This window comes from Calonectris borealis, chromosome 2 (genome assembly GCF_964195595.1).
Source record: "Calonectris borealis chromosome 2, bCalBor7.hap1.2, whole genome shotgun sequence".
NCBI classification, from domain to species: Eukaryota; Metazoa; Chordata; class Aves; order Procellariiformes; family Procellariidae; genus Calonectris; species Calonectris borealis.
In genome coordinates, this window is record NC_134313.1 from 96,338,491 (window position 1) to 96,362,469 (window position 23,979).

Consider the following 23,979-nt stretch of genomic DNA (forward strand, 5'->3'; position numbering starts at 1 on the left):
TGTAAGAGCAATTATCTAATGACGTGAATTCTACTACTGACTTTGTTTTAGCTTTTGCTTTGCTTTATCCAATTGCATGGTGAAATGTTTGTTGTTATATGTACATTTTGTAACAAATAGACAGTAATAGCAGGTAGTTACTCTGTGTAGAATGAACTATTTATGACCCCAAAATAAAATGCAGCATAAAGGATCAGTAGCACGGGATGATAACAGCAGCCCTGGCAGTACAGGTGTAGGATGATGTTGGAGGCCCTAGGCTACAAATAGCTCACCAGTGGTTAATTACTGGTCATCAAAGGGTGCAACCTTAGCAGGTGGCTAGGGCAAATTTTAGATGTAACACACGAAAACAAACAAGGAGTACCCAACACATGAAAAATGCATCATATATAGCAAATTTGGATCTACTGTGGAATTGTGAACCAATGAAGAAAGAACAAGGTGTTGAGTGTGTTAGTAAGCATGTAAAAATGACCTTTGGCGGATCATATGATGAGAAGGAAGAAATTTTCAGTTGTGCTTATCCCAGCAAAGAGGAAGAGAAACTCTCCCCACTAAAGTCAGAATCTGCTTGGTGGAGGACCTGGGACACTGATGACTTGCTGTTACACATGCCCCACCCCAGACTGAAGACATCAGAGGGGCAGTGTAGTGGTGCATATAAAAGCAGAGAGAGGGAACTATGCTGGAAAGTTTATGTGTATCAGTTTTACCTGATATAATTTGGACTATAAGTGTTAGTATCATTGCAATAAAAATACAAGAATATAATTCCATCACCTGATTATCTCAGCTAATAATAATTCTTTGATTAGACTATTTTTAACAAGACTAACAATATATTCTTCCTAGGTCTGCACATAAGGTGTGTTTCCTTTTGCTCATAACAAGATTTTGAATGTGACAAATTGATGGGAATTGAAGCAACCTGCTCCACAACTTGGATGTAACAAGCTGGTAACAAATGAGGTGTGCTTTCAGGAGCGCACGGGTTGTTGCTTGTACTTGGCTTCTCTGAGCTGCTGGAGTGTGGGATCTGTGGAGGCAAGGGTTTGGTTTTGGACTTTTTCTTCCCCAGTCCATCTCCGAGATGTGATGTTTGGGTTGAGGACACAAGTTCACCCCACTCAAAAGAGACCTTCAGCTGAAGAGTATGACCTCCAACTCTTTTCAAAGAGGTTCAAAGATCCTCCAGATCTGGGGTTGCCAATCTGACCTTATTATTGATTGATAGTGTACATATAGCGCTATCACAGCACTTACTGCATCTTCAGTCAGTTTTTACTCATGATTCATACGACAGCCCATCCACAGGGTGATGAGTGGCTGAAATCCTAGAGGTCATCCTCGTTTTGTCCATAGTTTTTTGTGAGCAGCTCTGTACAGAGGGACCTGGCTGTTAATGCCAAGGGCTGTTGACATCCTTAACCTTTATTCCCAGGCCTCCTTCACAGTCATCACTGAACTTCTCTTTGCTTTAATATACCCCTCTATAAACTATCAATAAAAATACTTCCTGTCTCGTGGTGAACATCGTTCAGCTTAACGACTGTTAGTAAGATGCCTTCAAATGAGAGAAGCACACTTTAGAAGTGGGATGTAGGTAAGGTTTCATTAGGAGCATACTGGCCACTTAATAGGCTCTGACACGTTACAGCAATTTCCAGGGGAATCTGGGGATTCTCTTTGCTGGCACTGTGATGTGCTCTGGAAATTGTCACCTCCTCCATGCATTAGGTAGTCAATTGTTAAAACAGAAGGAAAAACAAAGGCAAATAGTTAAAACGAGCCTGTATTTTTTTTTGTTCGTTTAAATAAAGATAGAGTTTTCTCCTTAGCACCAAAAAAAAAAAAAAGGCACCTTTATTAGCATGGCTCAGAAGCGAATTTTTTAACTTTTACAATTAACATGTAGCAAGTGGTGTCTATAGTGCTACTACGTAGAAGTAGATCAAAATACAGAACACAAGACACAAGTGCAATCAGACACGCTTTATTTTAAATTCTTATTACAATGTAGTTATAAAAAGTCTGGAATGGAAAGCAGGTTTATATGCAAGAGCAAAAATTAGATAATTTTATTAGAAGATGTAGACTCTGGTAGGACTGCTTAATTACTTAAGATTGTCACCTTGCATTTGCAACACACTCTTCAGTCTCTTGTACCCCAGAGGAATTATACGGGAGACTTTGACATTGCAGAGATTCTAATGTGGTCACATAACTGTACAAAATGAGTGTGTGCCCATGCCTGAAGTGAAAGCCCCCAAAAGTCTGGTGTTCCTGGCGTACTCATTGAGCATATGAGACGGTATGTATTTTTGCTTTGTTCCACATCCTTCAGCGACAGAGTAGCCTGCATTTCTCCCCTCCCAGGACTTGCTTATTTTTAACAGCTGGTCACAGGTTTTGCAGGAGGCAATGTGTGGCAAGAAGAGGTGCAGAAGGCAAGTCGTCTCCCTTGCTTTCTCACTAATGAGACCACAAAATGACAAGGCCATACACAGTACAATAAAGCCCCAGTGTTTAATGAGCATGAGGCTCCTTTTAACTTCTTTGGAAGCTCAGTTAGCTCACCTTTGCTGTTAGTACGGGACATGCTCTTACACACTGTGGCCAGTGGAGAGGAGTTGCCGCAGCTTGTGGCACATGTATCTTTGCCTCGTGGAAAAAGATCCCAAGAAGGATTTCAAGGGAGATGAGAAATGAACACAAACACACACCCCCCTGCTGCCCTAGCACGATGGGGTACATGGCTTAGGATGGAGCAGTACTCTGCATAGAGGACTAATGGAAACCACAGATTCAGAGCAGCCTCTGGGCCAGAAGGTCCTCAGGGGAGGAGCGATGCCTTGGGAGGCCCCATGGCACCTCACAGAGGAGTATGCTGTGAGAAAGGCAGGAAGCAGACCCAGCTTGTGGAGTTTCTGACTCTCAGGATACATCTTTATTCCTTTTCCAGCTGAGCTTCTGTCCCTGTATATTCCTGGGGTTTCTCATGTAACAGGACTTCATTCTGCACTAGCCATGATTCCTGGGAACTTTCAGGCATGGTTTACTCTAAACTCATCCCCAGGTGGCAGCTCCAGTGCAGGATATTTGCTATGGGGCTGGCAGGAGAACACCCTCAGGCTGCTCCCTCCACTCCTCTCTCCTTCACCCCATTTACCATCTGGCAGAGCCTGGACTGCTCAGGGGCAGCGCCCCCCCCCGACACACACACAAGGGGGAAATGGGGCTCCAGGGTGGGTTCAGGAGAGAAGAAAAGGCAGAAAAGGATGAAGAGAGAACACACCATACACAAGAGATGTGACCAAGAAATGCAAGTTTGGTGCGATGAACTCTGAGCAGGAGCATGAAAAACTCTGGATTTTCATCAGGCAAAAGAGAAGAACAGTGTATCCACAGTGCACGGGATGGGATGAGGGCATGAAACACAGGACTGAGTATGTGTGGGTGCCTGTACAGATGAAAGAGTAAGAGAAAAAGCATAGGGAAGGAGCAAGAGGAAATAAGGAGTGGGGAATATTCTGGAGATACATCCTGAGAGATGCTTCCAGCAAAGCGAGCTCTCCATGAACCGGAAAATTATAACATTGTAAGATAAAGCAGTCCCTTTAGCTAGAAATACCTGTTTTTATTGCAGCCTGAATGATCTTCCATAAGGTTGTGTAATTCAGTCTAAGAATTAATAACACTGGGTTCTTTTTTTTTTCCTTTTCAGTGAAATATCAGGCCTTAATTAAAACTAAAGTTCAGCCTACTTTGCTGAATGGAGCTTTTCAGATTCCCTTGCAGCACTAATGCAAAAGACCATAAATACAAGTGAACTATAGGAATAATATGGCCTAGAATTGCCTTTAATTACATGTATCTAATTTTAAATCATTCACTATCCAGATGCTTTTTCGTGCTTTCCCCAGTCTTACCAATTAGTTTGCTTTACCAAATTTTGTTCAGCACAAGGATGACCAAAATAACAATAAGCAGATTTCTACCTCTTCCCCCTCCCCTGCCCCCAACGTGATATTTTGAAATATAGCTAAATGAGAGATGAAGGCAGCACCTTGGTTCATGGTTTCTGAATCTGGACGTTCAGCTCACCATACACATGCCTCAAAGCATCACAATTCAGGCTTGCAATCAGCTTTCGTAACCCTGGTCGTTTTGGCATGCATTTTACTTCCCAGATCAAGGTAGAGTTCATTGGGATTTGCCTGTAGGGAAAAAGGAAAGAACAATACAGTCATCAGTAAGCCAATGCTCTCAACCTGGCCCACAACTGGGAAAACTGAAGGTGGACAGTGCAACATGTCTCAAATTTTTTATGTTTCACTCATTCACATAAGTGTCCTATAAATTATTCCCTCCATCTTCTACTCCTCTCAGAACTGGCTCTGTCAAAGACTTTTCTAGCCTTTCCTCCAGGCTAGTTTTAAATTTCCAAAATGAATCCATTTTCTTCTGCGTCCTGTCACTTCCTCTCACAATCTCTTTCAGAATGATCTTCTTTATAGCTAACGTGTGTTTTTTCTACTTTATAATTCCATTTTACCTGTTTATTATAGCCTATAGCCTGTTGGTGATTCCTTAAATGGTTAAATAAGTCCTTGTTACAAAGTGTCCAGGGCATTCCCATGCAAACCTGATGCAGTGCTGATGAGATGCTGAGCCCCTCTGCCAGTTCCTACCCTGAACCACCCTGCCACGGTTGTAACGTGAACAGATCTCCTCACTGGCCACTTCAGATGACTTCTTCATATCCATACAAATAAGTCAAAGTGTTCTTGGGAGTCCTGCTGTTAGCAGGACTTTTACATTATGTATGACTCTTGATAACTCATACTATAAAGAAACTGTATTCTGTGCTGCCTTTGATTTTCAATTTTTGCTACAATTAAGATGCACAGAGAGCTTTGAGTATTTGGTTTCTGTGTTTTCTCAGTGCTTTCACTACGTTCTGTGTGCAGATTTTGAAGGCTGATATTGATTGATTGATTATGTTTGGGGGATGTCAGGATAGAGCTGCTCCAAAGGAACCGAGGGAGAAGGTAGTGTAGTGGGGAGCTATTTATAAAAATGAATGTTCTTTCCCTCAGTATGAAGCAAGAGGATTATGAATTTAGCCAGTGTTCTCATCTCACGTGGCTATGGTATTCTGCAAACAACTGAATAAAGTGAGAGTAAAGTAAGCCTAAACTTTAGTCACTGTTTCAAATTCTCATCTGGTAGGATTTGGCTCTCAGATGCCATGTCCTACGCCAGGGTCAGGACAAGTTGCCACAAGACAAGAAACCTTGATTAGCTCTAAATGAGCTGGTCTGGGATCCTCTCACCTAAATATTTGTTTCAGTGCAAGTCTGCCCCTGCTAAAATGATAGGTATTCTAGCTCCTTAGAGGTTAGGTTAGGTATCTCCACATGGCACTGCATTGCATTTTGCATATACAGTCATAGGTACCCTGGGCATGTACCCAGTTTTAGAAAAGAAAAAGCAGAGAAAGATCATATTTTTTGGTGTGAGCATGTGCAGACCACTTCCAGCAAGTGTTTTCCCTCTTTTTATCTTTGTTCTTAATGAGAGATATTCTGTTGCCCTCAGCTGGCCTGCCTGCTCCACCAAATGCCCACTAAAATGGTAATATGATAAAGCAATGACTTCAAATGCTGCACAAAGTTAAATACCTTTTTAAATTTAGAGTTTATGGGAATAATCTACAAGGGATTATCTGTATGGAAAGTGAAGAAGATATTATACAAGTCTGCTGTGCAGCAAGGTGCGGTCTACTTTCTTGAGCACTTGGGGGCCAGATTCTCTAAGGATGAAAGTTACCAGACCACATCTTCACAGTGCCCCAGTGAGAGAGGGTAGCACTACCATCCTTGATTTATAGTGCCCTCATCTCTGCATATATATATATATATATATTTTTTTTTTTTTTTTTTATATATGTGTGTGCAGGAAGACAAAAGATGTGCTGGGAAACCAAATCCACCTTTTCCTGTTTCTCTACCGTCCTACTTCTAAAACAACTTGCTTCTCTCTATAAATGCTAATACTAGCTAAGCTTTGACATGTAGAAACACCCGAAGTGACTTACCTGCTAGTGTGAATGCATGCTTGGCTAAAATCCTTTTAACACTATCCATCACTGCCTGGTTAATTCTCAATTGTCATACAAAGACTATGCCCCATGTAGGAATTGATGCTGCCAAAGGCTTTTCCATAAGTCATGCTCCTCATCTGTCTGAGGCTTCTTAGCTAAATATCACTATATATATATATATATATGTATATAAATAGTCTTTATGAACGGTCAGGACTGAAGGCCCCAAGCCACTTTATTCCCAGAATAATGTTCTATCAGCTGGATCACACATACCTGTTTTGTGGAGTCACCTAAGTGATACAGAAAAACTACCTTAAAAATACAGAGAGGTCAGAAGTCTCATCCCCACGAAGAATTGCAAAAGCCACATCCCATATGTGATAGTCCCTGATGGACAGGGAAGCAGTGGAAGAGTGGGGAAAGCCTCGAATAGGTTTAATTCTCTTTGCAAATGGAGTAAAGCCACCCTAATCTGATTTTTCTGGGAGAGAATTCAGTGATGAATGGTTCTGCGTAATATGCTGAGCCATCACCACGCCAAAGCCATTTATCACTCTGAATGCATGGAGGCAAATGTGATTATTATTTAAATAAACTACAGCTGCCCCCTGCTCTGTCCTCCGTGTGTATAACCTGCAGCCTTCATTCATTTCAGAGAAGTTAAATCTTAAAATGACTAAGCTGATCCATTTCCATTTTAAATGATGCCAAGGGCACTACTGAAAAGGGGGAAACATGGTGACTTGAAGGAAAATGACGTCTATTCCCTCAGTCATTTTTCTCCCTAACTCGTGTGCCTTTGATGCACCTGACAACTTCTGCATCCTTGAAGGTGAGAGCAACCCACGGCAGCTTTTGGATCGAGAAGGATTCAGAACAACAGGGGAGGCTGGCACAGCTGAGCAGCAACGAGGGCTATTGCTGCAACTTGTGTAACTCGTGTGGACCGTGCTGAGTCATGTTCAGCAGTGTCTGTGACATACCCCATGCACAAAGCAAGCACAGTATGATGCCCTTTCACAGTCATTTTTCTATCCAGCTCCACTCTGGAGACTGGTTTTGATCTTCTTATCCCCGGCCCAAGTGCAAGCAGGCTCAGACCTCCCCTACTGGCTGCAGATAATGCTGACAATTTATGCAGCTGCTGAAGCACAGGCAATTTTTTAAACTCCTTTTGCACACACCTGGGGACCATCAGCTCAGGTAATGATAGATAACATTGCTTTGGCTGCCCAAGACTAAGCAATGGCTGCAAAATTTTCCAAGGATCCCAGTTATATATCCTGGAAACAGCTAATGCTGAGCTTGTAACACTGAACTCGAATGGAAAGAGGGTTTAGGAAACAACTTGCTTAGCGTACAGGTACCACTGTCAGCATGAGGTGCAACTCTGAGTGTAATGAAGGTGGCTCTCCTTTTCCCTAGGCTTGGGAGCACCCTGTGTTTGGAACACACCTCTGCGCCAGGGCAGCGCTCTGCAGTAGTGCTACCTGGGGGAGCTGTGTGCTCGCACACTCGCTGCAGCCATCCCGGGGGGCTCTGCTGCATCCGACACACGTTTCTTGTCTTGACATAAGCTTGCAAAGATCATCTGAGATACCTGAATATCTTGTATAATCATGATTAACATGAGTGGAGAAAATCCCTTTTTGAAAAACAGCACAGGACTTGATTTGCACGTACTGAGTGAGTGGCAGTAAACACTTCATGTGTAGGATAAATCTGTCTTTCCTTCTGTGATAGCGGCTCATAGGTGCTATTGTCAAGTGCTAAAAATAATGTAATACAGTGAAAAAGTATACTCAGGCTGCATTAGCAACTACCCACAACCACTACCCCTTCCTCCAGCACTGGTACTGAACAGATGAAATACTCTCACGGTCTCTCTGCGCAGACTCTCTGGACTGCCTGACTTCTGACTATTGAGACCTATCGCTCCCCTGTGTATTGAATTTTAAAGTAAGGAGAGAGTGTCTGAATTGAATTACTCAGTGCAGCATTAGTTAAGTGTCTCTTGTGAGCTTCCTCCTGTGAGCAAGCAGGGGATGAACTCCCAGCTAGTTGTGCTTTTTTCCCTACCTGAACTCCTTTTTCATCGTTCTCAGCACGCCGGGTCCCTCGAGGCGGAGCGTGACGTTCTCCAGGGTTTGTTTCAGAGGATTGGTGAATTCCACAGTCACAGACATTTCTTTACCAGCTACCGTCTCACCTTGGGTCTGCAAGACAAGGAAAGGACAAGGCTCCACAAGCAGATAATAATAAAATGCCCCACGGTGAAATCTGTAGTGTTAAATACACAGTGCTTGCAAAGAAGGAGAGGAGGGGGAATGGAGCACACAACAAAACAGCATGAGGCAGAGAGAGCCTAATAAGAAGAAAATTGTTGGATGGGCCCATAGGTACCACTGCAGATTTTTCTACCCATTGCCATTTTCACTCAAGCCACATGGCAGGTCAAGAGGCAGGCCCTCATTGCCACAGAAGCCCAGAAATCTGCATGCACAGTCCTGGAGCTGAGTGTCCAACCGAGGTCGAGTCCAGCTGAGGGGGCCTCTCTCCCAGATTCTGCCCCTCTCCCCAGGCTCCCCACCAGCACTGAAGTGCATGGCCTGCTCAGGACATAAGCTCTAGAAGAGAAGGGCAGGCCTTATTACCTTAAATTAGAAACACCGGGTCACATTGCTTGCACCTCCCAAATCTGTTGTGCCGGTCTTCCCCTTGCCTTGCAACCACCTCTGCTGCTCTGAAGGGTTTTTAACCCTGTGCATGTGCTCTCCGTAGACCTGAGAGGCAGTTGCCCTCCAAAACCCTTACATAGCTGTATTAGGTTTGCATGGCAAAGTTTTGGTAATGGGGGGCTACAGGGGTGGCTTCTGCCCCCATGTCTGATAGAGCCAATGCCAGCCGGCTTCAAGATGGACCCACCGCTGGCCAGGGCCGAGCCCATCAGCGATGGTGGTAGCGCCTCTGGGATAACATAGTTAAGAAGGGGGAAAAAAACTGCACAACAGAAACTTCAGCCGGAGAGAGGAGTGAGAACATGTAAAAGAAACAACTCTGCAGACACCAAAGTCAGTGAAGAAGGAGGGGGAGGAGGTGCTCCAGGCAGCGGAGCAGAGATTCCCCTGCAGCCCTGCTGAAGACCATGGTGAGGCAGGCTGTGCCCCTGCAGCCCATGGAGGTTAACGGTGGAGCAGATATCCACCTGCAGCCCATGGAGGACCCCACGCTGGAGCAGGTGGATGTGCCCGAAGGAGGCTGTGACCCCGTGGGAACCCCATGCTGGAGCAGGCTCCTGGCAGGACCTGTGGCCCCGTAAAGAGAGGAGCCCACGCTGGAGCAGGTTTCCTGGCAGGACTTGTGACCCCGTGGGGGACCCACGCTGGAGCAGTCTGTTCTTGAAGGACTGCACCCCATGGAAGGGACCCACGCTGGAGCAGAACTGCAGCCCGTGGGAATGACCCATGTTGGAGAAATTCATTGAGGCCTGTCTCCCATGGGAGGGACCCCACGCTGGAGCAGGGGAAGAGTGTGAGGAGTCCTCCCCCTGAGGAGGAAGGAGCGGCAGAGACAACGTGTGATGAACTGACCCCAACCCCCATTCCCCGTCCCCCTGCGCTGCTGTGGGGGGAGGAGGTAGAGAAAATTGGGAGTAAGGTTAAGCCCAGGAAGAAGGGAGGGTTGGGGGGAAGGTGCTTTTAAGATTTGGTTTTATTTCTCATTACCCTGCTCTGATTTGATTGGTAATAAATTAAACTAATTTCCCCAAGTCGAGTCTGTTCTGCCTGTGACGGTAACTGGTGAGTGATCTCTCCCTGTCCTTACCTCGACTCACGAGTCTTTCGTTATATTTTCTCTCCCCTGTCCAGCTGAGGAGGGGAGTGATAGAGCAGCTTTGGTGGGCACCTGGTGAACAGCCGGGGTCAACCCACAACAATAGCAAAAAAGCAATACATTTTGCACTGGAAAATATTAAAGTGCAAGACTAATGAACAGTGAATGCATTGACTTCCACGTGTATTACAGTACACAGCTGAAGGGATCTGTCTGTCCCTTCAGACCACTGCTGGTAGTACAGCTGTGTAGAAAACACCTCCAAATGAACATGTTTTTAAACAAAGACTACATGCATGGGGATTTTGGTTTTTTTCCCCTAGAAACCCAACATTTCTCACAGAATATAAAAGGCTCAGGCAAGGGTTTTCAACTTATGGCTGGCAGATCCCAGCTGGTCCACGGACTACTTTAAAGGGCCTTGAGAAAGGTAACTAAGAAAAACAAGTATCTTGCCAATGAATTTAAAGTACTATGCTGGGGTCTGCAGCCTTACTGCAAATTTTTAAGGAACATGACAGTCGCAAAAAGCTGGAATGACTCCGGTCTAAGGGATCACTCTGCACCAAATACTGACTGGAGTAAAGAATGAGATACTCACAACTAAACTCTCAACAGCATTTGGCCACCTGAATTTGCAAAAAGACATCAGTGACATTTTCAGAAGTCCTAGCCCAATTAGAGGTCTTATATCCTCCTTATTTCAATTGCCAGTTTAAGATCACTGTTACATGGGGGGTTTCAAAATCATCCTGAACTCCCACACGTGCAACTGAGACCATGATCTGTATTGGCCAAGCTTATTTTTGTAACCTGGTCTCAAGCTAAATTAGAATAAACTAATGTAATTTCCTACACTGTTAACTCTGACAATCTCCTTAGATCAACAGAGAAAGATCAAAGCTGTATCTGAAGACATGAGGGGAAATATGTTTTTTCATTCTTTTCCCTTACTCTCACGTTAAGAACTCCAGTCTGCCAGTCAAATTCAATGAAGAAATCTGACAAGAAATTTAGGGAGATAAGCTTTTTCAGATTTTTTAAAAAAAAAAAAAAGCAAAGTTTCCTGTATAAATACTATATACACACACGCACACACCCATCTCCATATTGTTAAAAAAATCCAGCTATTAAAATTTCAGCTTATTTTTACACATCACAAAGAAACAGAGAAGAGACAAACTCGATTTTACTAGAAGACATGGTTATTGGACAACAACCTACCTCATATACTAAACATCCTTTCTTCATAACAGCAGGGAGGATAAACTATTTTGAGGCTGAAATTTGGCATCCTGTATAAGATGTTCTGTTTAAGTATTGAATTGGAAGAACTCTCTACTTTCAAAATTTGGTTATTGAAGACAGGTATTTGAAGTAGATTTTATCTGTCTTGTTTACCTCCTCTCTAGAATGTTCAGTAAACCAAAAAAACCTTTTATTTGAAAATACCAATAATCTGATCAGATCATAGTGACATTTCTGCAGACCATGAAATATTTTGCAAACTTCACTGTAGTTTTGATACTCGTTTTTTAAAAAGCTTTTTCTGCAGAATGTTGCTGTTTCAGATTACTACATATATTATTATATGGAAACATGAACATTGGTTTAAATAAATATAGAGGGAGGAAAAGGTCTATAAACTTAGATTCCTTTCAAGGTCCTGAATTTTAGGGAGTTGCATTCATGTTTATGTAAAGCTTCCTGAACAGGTATTCTGATTTTTTTTTTAGTATTAGGAAAAAAGCAAATCCAAATGACATCATTCAGAGGAGATGAAAGCTTGGCGCTTTTGAAAATGAGGCAATTTGGATGACCATTATGAATTAAGAACTCTAAATCTCAGTCCTGCCTTTGCCATATGACTAAGGGTCCTTGTCCTATCACAAACATTACACTTCTACATTTTCATAGGTGCCATGCCACCGTCTGCAGACATGCTTGAACTTTCAGAAAACTCCACTGACAGTATATACATAGCATGGCAGCAAAGCACTGAAATCCTGAAAGCATCATCCCAAATGGATGCTGTCCATCCAAGTTTGGAGGAACTTTCCACAACACCTGCAGGAGCTTTCCAAGCAAATTCATCTCAATAGCAGTGTCCTCATCCTTCAGCAAGAGGCCTCTGTGCTGTGTTGCTTTAAATACAACAGACTTCTGAAGTAGTCAAAGACTTGAGTGACTTGAGTGAGTAATCTCTCTTAACCTTTGAGTTTCTCCAGCTTTCTCAGATCTTTTCCCCTCCTTCCCCCACTGAGATCACTTCAGCTCTCTACTACCAGTGATGCTGTCAGCCTCAGACTTCAATGTAGGGATACTCAGTACAATATATAACATACCTATACACCCTCGTACACTCCAGCCAGCTGCTGCTTTATAAGGTCCTGAAAGTCCAACGTGCACACGCACACATACACCTCCTCCCATCACAGAAGACAATGTGACAGCCTTGTAGAGAACAGCCCCCGTGCAGCATGGTGGTTGCTCCCCTCCACCCCAGCCCTAAGCTACCTTGATCCTCAGGGCGGGAATTTCCAGGACTGTAGCCTTCTGTGTGGCCAGAATCTTCCCCGTTTCGTTGATCCGTGCCGTCACAAAGAAATGAAAGGAGGCTTGGTCCAGCAGGTCACTCAGGTACTCACTCGATTTGATCAGAACATCGAAAGCGCTAGCTGAGAGAAGAAACAGGAAAGAAAAAAGGCATCTGAAGCAATCTAATGGCTAATTCCTCCTCCCATCATGGCCAGTGCCAGTTACATGAATGCCTTGGAAAAAAGGTGGCCCACCACCACCAAAAGAATGACTTTGATTTTTTTGCCCAAACTATCTTCATTTCTTTATCTCACCATTCCCCCTCTTATCTTGCCTCTTTCCATTTAGGCTGTGAGCTCCCTGGGGCACGGGCTGGGTTTTTGCACAGCCTCTGCCCAGTGCCCGTCAGCACCGGCCCAGGTCACTGTTGAAGGTTTCTAGGCACTACCGCAAAATAAGCGAGAAGCAAGACTAGCAATAAATAGCTACTGAGCACGAAGGTCCAAAGCAGCTTTTGAGTGTCACCCCTGTAAATGTTTGCTCTTTCACTTTATTCCTGTGCATTCTTTGCCTCTCTTCCTGGCAGAGGGATGCCACCAGGGATGCCCCCAGAGTAGCCACTGGGGGTTGTGAGCCCATGCAGGCTACCTGGGAGACCACCTGCTCTCCAGGACATGTCTGGATATCTGCCTTTGTCCTACATTGGACTTGCCTGCAAAATTTAGCAAGAAGGTCCTCCTGTCGCCAGCATGCCATCCAGGGAACTTTCACGTGCTCCCTGAGGATAATTATTGGAAGGAACAAATCCCCCTGAGCTAGATGCAAGGAATCATTAATTTTAACTATATTGAACTGCAATTCCCAGGCCAGCAATGCTGTGAGAATGTGATGCAGAGAAGCAGACCTGCTAACTAATTGACTGGGCAGAATATATAGGTGTGGAGCTCTTGCCTCTACAAATGTTCATTATAACCCTAGTAAACGTATCAAGATCCCCCATCTGTTAACTATGATTATTACTGTTATCTATTATTTGTATTGTATTTGTGACATACACTGTACACACTGAGATAACTGAACTCAGTTGGGTAAATGACATTCACCCCTTTTCACTCTTTTGATCCCCTCACATCAAAACCAGTTCCTTGATTTGGTTTCAAAGCTATTCCCTTGGTGACCACATGACCTGGATTTACCAGGCCAGCCTTAAATTTACTTGATGTGCTCCCCCTCCCTTCCTCTCTCTCTCCCCCTCTCACTCTGTATCTCTTGTAAAAGAATTTCCCATAATGTGCCAAACTGTAAATTATAAATCAGGCAAAGTATTTCTCATCTGTGTAAAGTAAAGTAAGTAAATAAATAAGTAAATTAGTTACAATCAAAGAGAAATTTACTTTACAGTGGAAGGAAAGACGAACTTTTCTGTTTAAATTTGATCACCACAGAAAAAAAAAAGAATAGACTTCCATTTCCTTAGTTGCCGGTATCGCTTACTGTACCTGGGAAAGCCAAGGGAGACACAACACCGAACTGCCTTACAGCTTTAAAAAAAAAAAAAGTAGAAAGCTAAATATAACCAAGTAGCTGTGAGAGCACCTTTGAAGGCACTGGAAGGTTTAAGCTATTCAAATCCTCAAACATGTTTTCAACCCACACAATTCCTTTAATCATTATTCTGAGAATCATGCATTCACTTCCTGTTTGAAAACTTAGTTTGCTTCATTCTTTCAGTAGCATGAGCTGGAAGAATGCCTTTGACACATCTTTATTATATTGTAATTTTTTGTTACCTCCATATCTATGCATGTACATTTCTTGCCACGAATGAAGCCTACAAATTCTGCCTGAGTGCCTCAGAAGGTATCCTACCATCACACCCCTGACAGAGTATTCTTACACAGTTGCAAACGATCATGCTGCCTCCCTTCACACTGCCCATCTGCTCAGATACCGTTCCTGATTGCACATGTACTCCTTTCCAAGGCAAAACTGAAAGAATTAATGTTCAAGTTGTATGTATCACCTTCAGATATGGCATAACTGGTGAGGGTTTTTTTGTCCTGTTGTGGGACAAAGTACTCCACAAATCGATGACTGTAGCTCAGCTATAAACTAATTTCCACCTCGAAAGCTCGTAATACCTTAAAACACGTCTCCTTGGCCAGAGGCAGTGATGGGGACATACTTTTGGTACACATGCAAAAAAATTCATGTACTGTTCTCTGGTGCCTCTCTCCAGTCTGTGTTCACTCACCATCGGTCAATTCAGAGTTTCCAGCACAGTTTCAAGAAGCTTTTTACAAACCATTTACTTAACTTAGAAAAAATGAATTATGAGGTTCAGTGATGCTTAAACATCATATATTCATTTCATCTCTTGCACAGAGGAGACAGATGAGACTCAAAGCACTGCAGAAGCAGTGTTTTAGGTAATAATACCTTACACAGACCTTTGATGCAAGAGCAGATGTAAGACTGAATTTTCCCCTGTGTAAGAAGTGGCACGGAATTTAGACCGAGCAGTTGAAATGGATTTTTTTACTGTACCCAGCCAAGTCTCCAAAATTTCAGATCAAATATTTAATAACTGACACAAGCCAGTAGAAAACCCCACACTGTGTTTTGACAGGCTTTGTTGGAACAACCCAATGCAACCCAGAGTCGGCCCATTTCCAGACCCCTTGCAAATGAGTCGGGGAGTTAGAAAGAACCAGCAGCAGCTGTCAGGGCTTTGTTATAGACTGGAGATGGTAGAATTTTTATTAACCTTCACCTGCAGATCCCTGTAAGTGTACTCCTACTTTATGGAGATTAATCAGCTCCAAATCAAAACGTGCAGTTTTAGATGATGCTCAAAGTGGAGGATTTTTTTTCATGGCACGTGGGAACCGTGATTCCACAGAGGCTTCTCACTGAGACAAAACCCATCCTCTCTGAGGAGAGAGGGCTCACAGTGTCTCCTGAGCTGGGATGAGATAGACAAGACAGAGGAGAAAGCTTAGAGGTCAGCCAGGGTTGCTGTGACCCAGCACCAGACCCAGATCAGGAGGCCCATCCTTTGGCCTCTCAAAGCCTGCCACTTCTGCTGCGCTCAGCAGAGATTGCTTTTGCCCAGTAGCAGCATCAAGAAGGAAAAATCATTGCTCCTGACTTTCTCAGTAGGGAACTTAAGTAGAGGATCCTCTGATTAGCCTCCATAAGAGGATGTTCTCATCACTTTTGCTGAGCTGGAAGCACTGATCCAAGAGCACAGGCACATCATAAGAACAAGTGATTGGCAGTCACTTCTTCCTGGACAAGCCAGGGGTCTACAACCAGCCTGCTCCACAGTGCTTTGGAGTACAGCAGGTCCTCAACAATTGCTGACTGTTTTCTGAATGGGGCTGCCATGGCTGACAGGAAATAAATTGGTTATGTCCAAAATAAATAAGTAGATCATTTCAAAATTCTGCCCTCAGACATGTGAGCTAGGCTGCCAGGAACTGCTTTTCTCATGAAAAGAGGGAGACAGGATCCCCCCACCTAGAGGGCACTAGGAAAAGCGAACACTGCATCTGTAAAGATAACTCACCTTTGGGGTGCCTGCCCAGCTGACAAATGCCCCTGCTCTATGATGGCACATTCTAGTTACAAATCAACTTTTTAGATCACTGTAAATATAAAATCCTGAACCACCCAGTCCTCCAAAGCCAGATGTGCACTTGGACCCACTCAGAGCTTGTCAGCTTCTTTCAGGTAAGACAAGATATTCACCTTTTTGTCCCTGTAAATGACACCCTGGGGAACTTTCCTTCACTTGCTGAGATACTGCTAGGAGACTAAAGGTATGAAAAATGATACCTTGCAGCTTAATACCTGCACTCCTTTGCTTTCTTTTGTGCTAAATAAGAAAAATTAACTGTTCCCAGACATGCAGCTTGGTGTAAGAGAGCATTATGCAGGGAGCAACAGCCTGAAGAAAACAGCCTCAGCTCTAAACAACACTGGTGGCAGGGCCAGAGTTGGGAGTGGAGCCTCCTGATACCCAATAGAGTATCCTACCCCTAGCTACTAGAATTGGCTCTACCCATGGGTAGAGACATTGGGGACAGTTAATGACACAGAGAAAAAAAGCTAGCAGGTTTGAAAACAGCTATGCAAGTCTTACATGAAAAGGGTTCCAGTTTTGCACTGAAAGAGTGTTTCTTGAATTCATTTTTTGTGACTCCTGTATAAAACACTATGTTGCCTGAAAGGTATGTAGTAGCTGTGTAGTAGTTGCGACTTTTGTTCCTGAAAGTTATAGTGACTTTAAAGTCACTGCCAAGGACTGCTTTTTGCACTTGGAATTCCATGTCAACATCCGTCTGTGGCTGATACATGGTGTCTTGGGTAGTTTGCTTTTTAATGCCGTACATCACCGCAGTCTCAAGAGCCAGTCTCTCCTCCTGTGAGCCTAGACATGAATGAAAACCAAATTTAGAAGAGAAACAGGGGTACTGCATTAGCCCACTCACCAATCACAAGGTTGCATCTTCCACAGTTTGTGGTAGCTGAAATGAATGGATGAGGACAATGAATCTTCCTGTGGTGAAGTTAATATTAGGAGAACTTCACAGTTTCCAACTGAGCTGGTCTTAAAGATTCAAGCCATACCAGATAAACTGACCTAGCTTAATACTAATGGTCCTTGGTATTAATGGAGCTACACTGATGTACTCTGTGCAAACATCTGGCCTGAGTAAGAAATGCCTAAACAGCTGCACAGAAAGCCTCAAATTGTTTTGAATGCTTTGAGTTACTCCATGACTATCCTTTGTTTTCACTACAGCTTACTCAGTCCAAAGCATTTCTGAGTAGCAAAGTCTGTGCTGTTATCAAGGCATCTGCAGTGTTTCTGGGATGGAGTTACAAACAAGGAGTTCCAGAGGGCACCTTGGCAGCTTTTCATGCAGCTCCTTCAGTGCCAGAGGTCTGTAAATCCACCATCCAAGATCTGACTGAGGTAAATCTACATCGGTATGGTCCCACCCCATTTCAGATTACCTTCTTGGAACTTGTACTCCTCAGTAATCTCCATCATTCCTTCACTGCCAACTTCTTTGGTCACAATCAACTGCCCAATATGGCTTGTGTCAATTTTTTCTATCACTTGGGCTCCATTTTTCTCCCTTCTTTGGTAAACAATATCACTATTCACCTATAAAATTAAATGAAAAAGGATTGAGATACATGGAAGTAGAGAGAGGAAGAGAAGCCAGCCTATCTCCCCTCAAAACAATGACACTTTGACTTGAAGTCCCACTCGCATTGAAGTCCCATGTTTAAAATTAGTCATATGCTACAATAATGACTAGATTAATTTTACTATTCACAGCTCCAGAACAACAACCAGTGTAAACTTGAGTAAGCTACAGAGATACTGTTCGGACTTGGGGAGCGTGATTACACATTCCTTGCATGAAAAAGCTTTAGACCATAGAGAAGGGAATGCTTCATAGACAAAATATCTTTGTTCTCTTCTGTCCTAAGCTATATATAATTCAATTAGAGAGAGGCTTGTTCTACAGCTGCTGCAATTCTGGGCACATCAGCTCTGGTGGTGCAAGAGGTTAGAACTCCAGACCAGGCCCTCTCCCTCCTCATGGAGATACTTCCCTCTCACATCTGCCAGTCAAACCATCCATGTTAGCTCTCCTTGACCCATTGCAGACAAAATTAACATGGTGAGCAAAGACCTCTTAAAATCACTTGCATCCATTTTGACTGAAATAAGCAAGGCAGCCTTAATATAAGCAGCTTTGCTGGGAAGCCTGAGAAGGTAACAGCTAACAAGGGATGAAGATGAGCAGCTAGAGCTAGTGACTTATTTGCCAGCATAGCTGGAATCTGGGAAGGCTAAATGACCATAGGCTGAAGTTTCATCAGAGCCAGAGTAGCTTTTTCTGCTTATTACATTGGTGAGCAGAGATTAGAGAAATCTCTGTTGTTCATTAGAGCCATATCACACCTACTGGCCTGCATGTCAAAATATAATTATGAGCTTTTTCTTTGATGTAGAGTATACATGAAGTAACCTCTCAATCCATAAATTGTAGTGGAGCCCTATCTTCTGTCTCACCTATGGTCCCACTTGCATATCACTCAATGCACTAAAGATTTTCTGGTATGTACCTCAGCATAGACAAAAGGAGCATCAAATTGGAAGCAAACGTGACCATGTTTAATGGCCTGAACTGAGGCTGGGCCACACCTGTACATACCTATGGGGAGAAGAGATAAAGTGAGAGATTAAATTAATTAAAAAACATGTCAAAATGTTATATTTTCTCAAAGAAAAAGAATTCTTGGGGTTTGGTGAACTCTTTTAATAGTTTACAGGAACTCCTTACTAAGAAGTGAAAAGCTTAATTTCTGTTACCAGCCCTCTAAACAACACAGACTCAAGTCTGAAACAACCTAATGGTTTGGTCCCTTAATGGCACCGTAAAGTCCACCGTAAGTCTCAAGTGCTTGAAATGCAGTTGCAGCTGGTTTTGGTTAAAGCAGATAATTTTGGGAGGGTTCAGTTATACCACAGACTGAGAAAGATCTCTCTGCAAATTTGCTAAGAATGTCTTTTAAGAACTGGAAAATTAAGGACTGGGAAGAAATAGCAGTGGCTTTTCACTTTTTCTCTCCTGCCTACCGCCTGCTCTGGAAGTTTAGTAAGGGCTGCAGACATAAAATGAAGAAGAATTAATTTGATCAGGCTCATGTATAGATTCGCTAAAATTTTAGAAGCCATCTTTTGGCAACAGGACTACATCTCTTCTGTACCAAGCAGAGCCCTTCTCATGCAGGATTTTATGCACATGCATCATAAGCAGTGTTATAATAAGGACAGATTTATTTTAGAGCTCTAAACAAATCAGGAGAAGGCGCTGAGCACAGGTGAGTGTGGTTATCTGGTGCAAGAAGTTGTTACTGGCCATATGGTGCCTGTGGCTCAGCTATCGTCAGCTCATTGTTTGCCACAAAGAATCCAAGCGTTGGAAAGAAAGCTAAAGAGGACTTCAGGCAATATTACCATCACTGGTTTCTTGGGGTGTCGCATCAACAACCTGCCATCCTCCAAAACCAACAGGAAGATCAGGTCTGGTCATCCAAGCTTCATTCCAGCAATGATAGTTCCTTAGACAAGAGACGAGACCAGAATATTAAATTCTTGGAAGGAAAACATACAGACCAAAACAAACCTGTGTATTTATGTCCTGCCATTGCTTCAATAACAACATTTGCCAATTTAGGGGTGAAAAAGTTGGCTCTTTTTAGAGAATCGATTTTTAGATCTAAAAGTTTGGTACCTATCTGTTAAAACCTGAAGGCCACAATCCTTCATTGTGGTTTCTTGACTACAAGTTGAAGAAGCTTTCTGATTCTTCTAAAGTGTTCTGAATGAAAATGTCTCAGAAAACTTTCCAGTGCTTGGAGATTGTTGGGGTATATGAAGAGCTACACAAACTACAATCCCTTTCCAGCCAGACACGTCCACTTCAGTGTGCCTGCTAAAACAAGTGTTGAATCTTCTTCAAGCCATTGAAGCATGGTCTGCTCTATAACTATTAAGACTGAAGCTTTGGCGCCTCTTCTAAAGAGATTTCAGGATCAACTCCATAACGTACAGTGTGTAGCTTTGTTTCCATGGCTCAAAACAAACATGCTTAGCTGGTTTCCATGTTGGTTGAGAAAAAGACCCTGCATAGGCTTTATAAGACTATCCTCATTGTGGATTTCTTACAAGGTGTTCCCAGTGCATCATGCCAATGAGGGAGGTCAGATCTCCTAGAACATACAGCTTTCCATAAAACCCACCTACAACCACTGTGGGCCAAGTTTTGCCTTTAGGGCCCAGGACAGTATGCTGAAAGGTGAATTTCTGAGAGTGGTTCATCTAGGTGCTCAGGGTTGAAATACCTTTACTTGGCTGGATGCTCAGGAAAAGAAAAAAACACTACAGCACCAGCACAGTTTGCCCAGAATGTTTCAAAGATGAGCAGAAAAGCAAGACAGAGCTTGTAACTTCCTGCAATGCTACTGGCACACAAGGGAGAGCACAAGCAAGAAAAAAAGACCATCTAGGAAGAGGGTCTTGCAGAAAAGCCAGCAAAATGTTTGAATTTCATTACTGCAAAAAAATAGAAGAAGGAAGGAGTAGAGAAAGGGGCAATTTTGCTTGCAAATTACACATATCCTACAGCAGATATGAATAAAATTACATCTGTGGAGCTGCTGATACAGCCCCTAGTACACGCAATGATATTAGCAACCAAAATGGGGATTGTTAAACTCTGACCATTTCATTAATAATAGGTGAAAACCAGCCATGGAGCAGAGATGGAAGGATCTGAGGCTTGTCTAACAAGACATTTCAAAGTGGAAATGAAAGCTGGGATCAGGATAAAACTTGTCAGTTAGGAGCGTTAATGAAGCAGCGCTACAGAAAAAGGAATTATTCAAGGAAAACGACACACACACAAAGAATTTTTGATGCTGCTGAGAGTAGTCAATGCTGAATCATGCTTGCAGAGCTTTGCTGAGGGCTACCAGAGAATGGGGACGTACTTTGTGGTAGGTGGGTTTTTGAAAACTGTTATACCAACATGTGAGAGAGACAATCCCTGCCCTGAAACCTTCACTGGCTCACTTTGAATCAAACTCAGATGTATCATTGGCTTTGTGTTCTGCGAAAGAAGAACCTGAAGAGCAGGCAGGAGGGAAGGATGATAAAACCAAGGGGGGGATAACAGTGCAGAAAATGGCAGCTCTGATTCAATTCTGTAATTAGGTAATGCATTTTTTCTATATTTTTCCTACATTCATCCTAGGGGACAGGACCTTTCTTACTGGTTTCTATTGGTGTAGTATTGGGCGCAACAGGATGGCAATTATTTTAGGTCTGCTGCCATGCAAATAACAAATACATTTAAGGATATTGAATGTGAATAGACAGAAAGACATTGCTTGTAAAGCACATGAGCATTAAGGAAAGGAGGATGAGGGGAACATTTCCCTTTCCAAAATGTAGCAGAAACTTGTCTCTGGTAGAAGTGAGCACAGCTGAGGAGCTGCCTTCCCAGCCATAATTTGTTAAACTGATTCTGTAGTTCTTGTATTCTACAGCAAGCCTGAGACATTAAAGAAAGCAAGAATGGCTATACAGATCAATGTAGTGACCATTAAATATTTACAGAGATAATTACGAATAGTCTAAACAAAGCAAAGGGGAAATTAATAAAAGATGACCAGGTGGGTTTTATGCCTGGAAGACAATTTAAGAAGGGTACTTCGTGTTGCTTATGAGACAGGCACATGCTGGAAACAGCTGCTGCCCTTTCATTAGCTAATAAGCTCAGGCATTGGGGTTGAGAGAGGCACTGACAACATTACTGAGATATTAGAGAAAAGTGAGCTGGAAGTCAATGGGAGAGGTCTCAGAAGGGCTTTCTCCACAGGCCTAGACATGGATGAACCCCCATGGGGCCAGGTGACTTCGAGAAAGTTTCTGCTGAGGTACTAACATCAGTCTGCTTGGACCTCACAGTAGGAGTGAGTCTTGATTCCCATCCAAGAGAAATATTCTTTAAGTGTCTTTATATCATCATTAAGAAAGACAAGGAGAACAAAGAAAGGGGACAGAGGCAGTACTGATGGGCCCAAATCCGGCCAGCTTTATAAAAATAACTTTTTGCAAAGTCTGTGTAATTTTGTATATGTGTTCTGTTGTTGTCGTTGTTTCCTATCCTGAGGGAGAAGATGATCTTTAATAAAAATAAATAAATGTCAGATAACATTCAGAGGGAGCCCCACACTCAGAGATTGATTGCACTAAAAATCCTGGCTCCAAGTATCCCTGAAGTCTGAGAGTATTTAAAACCTGAAGACAGATCAGCTCCAGCAGTACAAGGCAATAGAAATGATATATTAATAAAGAAAAAGAGCTTTGCTTCCAGTTTTCAGGAGATTATAAATAAAAGTGAGAAATACATTTAAAAAAATCATTATAAATACCTTGAGCTTGTCCTCTTAAAAAAAAAAGAAAAGAAATAAAAGAGACATTAAAAATAAAATCAAGGTTAAGACACAAGCCATTTAAAGTCAGCACGTGAGCTACCATGGAGTGTTACAGAGTAATGAAGAGAAAGGACACAGAGGAGAAATGAAAAGAGGTGTGTAATATATTAAGTCATGCCCAAAGGGTTATGTGCACCATGTACTAATAAATGCACCAGGAGGATAAAAGGATGAACAAGGCAGTTCAAAAAGTAATCAAGCCGAAGAAAAGCAAACGTAGGGTGGGAGGGTGAAATGCTAGTGTGAAGTTGCATACGGCTTTCAGTGAAGCAAGGACAATTTTGGATGATCTGGCCCTGACTCAAAAGAATGGAAAAAAAACAGGGCCGAATTAAGAAGACTTGGGAAACAGCTGGGAAAAAGAGAGGTAGGGAAGTAAAAGGAAATGTCAAAAGTGGGTGAAAGTTGTTTCATAGATCAGGTTAGGAGAAGGGGAGAAGAAGAGATGAGACAGTGAAAAGTCTGAAGTGCAGCAATGATCCATTACTGGGTGTATATGGACTGAGCAGTAGGCAGCCAGTCATTGGGTCTTGTTTCACACCATTTATAGGCAGAGGAGGTTTCAGAAGGGTGACTGTTCCTTTACTGCTCTGTGATCCATAGAAGGACTGCCCCATGAGATGTACTGAGGTCTCACTGTCACATAGACCAGATGCAGCATAGCAAACTGGGAACCCCCAAGGATCCAAACAGGAGGGAACAAGACAAACAGCAGGACCACAACCCTGGCCTTCAGGAGAGTAGGCTTTGGCCTGTTTAAGGTCCTGCTTGGAAGAATCCCATGGGAGGCAGTTCTGGATAGGAGATGGGTCCAGGAGCGCTAGTTGTTTTCCAAGGGTCACCTCCTCCAAGCTTAAGAATGGTCCATCCCTATGTGCAGGAAATCAACCAAAAGTGGCACAAGGCCTGCATGGTGAACAAGGTGGTCCCAACTAAACTCAAACATAAAAAAAAGTTCACAAGAGGTGGAAGCAGGGACAGGTGACCAGGTGAAATACAAAGACACTGTCAGAGCATGCAGGAACAGATTTAGAAAAGCCAAACCCCAGATCAAACGGAGTATGTCAAGGGATGTGAATAGCAGTAAGAAAGGCAAGTACATCAGTATCAAAAGCAAGACTATGGAAAATGTGGGTCTGCTGCTGAATGGGGCAGGGGACCTGGTGGCAAAGGACTAAGAAAAGGCCAGAGTATTCAATGTCGTCTTTGCCTTGGTTTTTACTGCTAATATTTGCCCTAGGAATCACAGCCCCTGAGACCTGTGTGGAAGTTTGGAGTAACGAAAATTTACCACCTGTAGAGGAGGAACAAGTTAGAGAATATTTAAACAAACTGGACACCCAGAAGTCCAATGGATCTAATGGGATGGACCCAAAAGTGCTGAGGGAGCTTGCCGATGTCAC

The 23,979-nt window shown here is 43.0% G+C and overlaps 1 protein-coding gene across 3 annotated transcripts in view; it reads right to left on the reverse strand.

Moving 5' to 3' along the window:
- Nucleotides 1–1,980: 1,980 nt before the first annotated feature.
- The window catches only part of F13A1 (coagulation factor XIII A chain), a 62,965-nt gene continuing 40,966 nt past the window's right edge, over nucleotides 1,981–23,979 (reverse strand). For all 3 annotated transcript variants that reach the window (XM_075142636.1, XM_075142635.1, XM_075142637.1), the window contains 7 exons: nucleotides 19,533–19,636; nucleotides 18,638–18,726; nucleotides 17,510–17,663; nucleotides 16,632–16,919; nucleotides 12,464–12,624; nucleotides 8,192–8,328; nucleotides 1,981–4,220 (listed from right to left, as the gene is read on the reverse strand). In XM_075142636.1, the coding sequence (XP_074998737.1) occupies nucleotides 4,076–4,220; nucleotides 8,192–8,328; nucleotides 12,464–12,624; nucleotides 16,632–16,919; nucleotides 17,510–17,663; nucleotides 18,638–18,726; nucleotides 19,533–19,636 (1,078 nt within the window). In that variant the 3' untranslated portion in view covers nucleotides 1,981–4,075. The remainder of the gene's footprint in view (nucleotides 4,221–8,191; nucleotides 8,329–12,463; nucleotides 12,625–16,631; nucleotides 16,920–17,509; nucleotides 17,664–18,637; nucleotides 18,727–19,532; nucleotides 19,637–23,979) is intronic.